General features: G+C 49.9%; 1 protein-coding gene across 1 annotated transcript; it reads left to right on the plus strand.

Moving 5' to 3' along the window:
- Window positions 1–4: 4 nt before the first annotated feature.
- Window positions 5–824, plus strand: LOC102481904 (disintegrin and metalloproteinase domain-containing protein 1-like; the record flags this gene model as incomplete). The annotated part of the gene is made up of 1 exon (XM_006160915.1): window positions 5–824. A coding segment is annotated over one exon (820 nt), but the record flags the coding sequence as incomplete, so codon positions are not given.
- Between the last annotated feature and the right edge of the window lie 7 nt (window positions 825–831).

An 831-nucleotide genomic window follows, 5' to 3' on the forward strand; every position in this document is an offset into this window, starting at 1 on the left:
ATGGCACAAAGGCCGCAAGCGTAGGGATTCCCATTGTGGAAACGGTATTGTGGAGCCGCCGGAGGAGTGTGACTGCGGTTCTGCTTGTGACTACGACCCATGTTGTGACACAGTATGTCAACTGAGGGAGCACGCGGTGTGTGGTAAAGGTGGCTGCTGCCATGACTGTGGTTTCAGAAGGAAAGGTTTCTTATGCCGTCCCATTCAGGATGAATGCGACCTCCCAGAATACTGTGATGGTACCACTGCCGAATGCCCCAAAGACAGCTACAAGCAAGATGGCACATTATGTGACAGAATTTACTATTGCTCTGGGGGTCAGTGTAAGAACCCTGATAAGCAGTGTATGCGTATATATGGGTACCCTGCAAGATCTGCCCCAGAAGACTGTTACACTTCGATAAACACCAAAGGGAACCGGTTTGGAAACTGTGGCCGTGCCTCTGAGGGTCCCCCAGGATATGTTAAGTGTTTAAACAATAATGTATTTTGTGGGAAACTTGTATGTACAGATGTTAGATACTTACCACCAGTCCTCCCCCAGTATACAATGATCCAGGTACCTCATGGGGAGGACTGGTGCTGGAGCATGGATGCCCATAATGGTACTGATATCCCCGATGGTGGAGATGTGCAGGCCGGCACTTACTGTGCCCCAAACAAGGTCTGCATGGATCACTTCTGCACTCATCACTCAGTGCTCAACTATGACTGCCAGCCAGAGGCAATGTGCCATGGCAAGGGAGTTTGCAACAATTTAAGACACTGCCATTGTGAGTTTGGCTTTGCCCCTCCTGATTGCAAAGATCCGGGAAATGGGGGTAGTGTGGA

The sequence above is a fragment of the Tupaia chinensis genome, unplaced genomic scaffold, assembly GCF_000334495.1.
Source record: "Tupaia chinensis unplaced genomic scaffold, TupChi_1.0 Scaffold132450_1, whole genome shotgun sequence".
NCBI classification, from domain to species: Eukaryota; Metazoa; Chordata; class Mammalia; order Scandentia; family Tupaiidae; genus Tupaia; species Tupaia belangeri.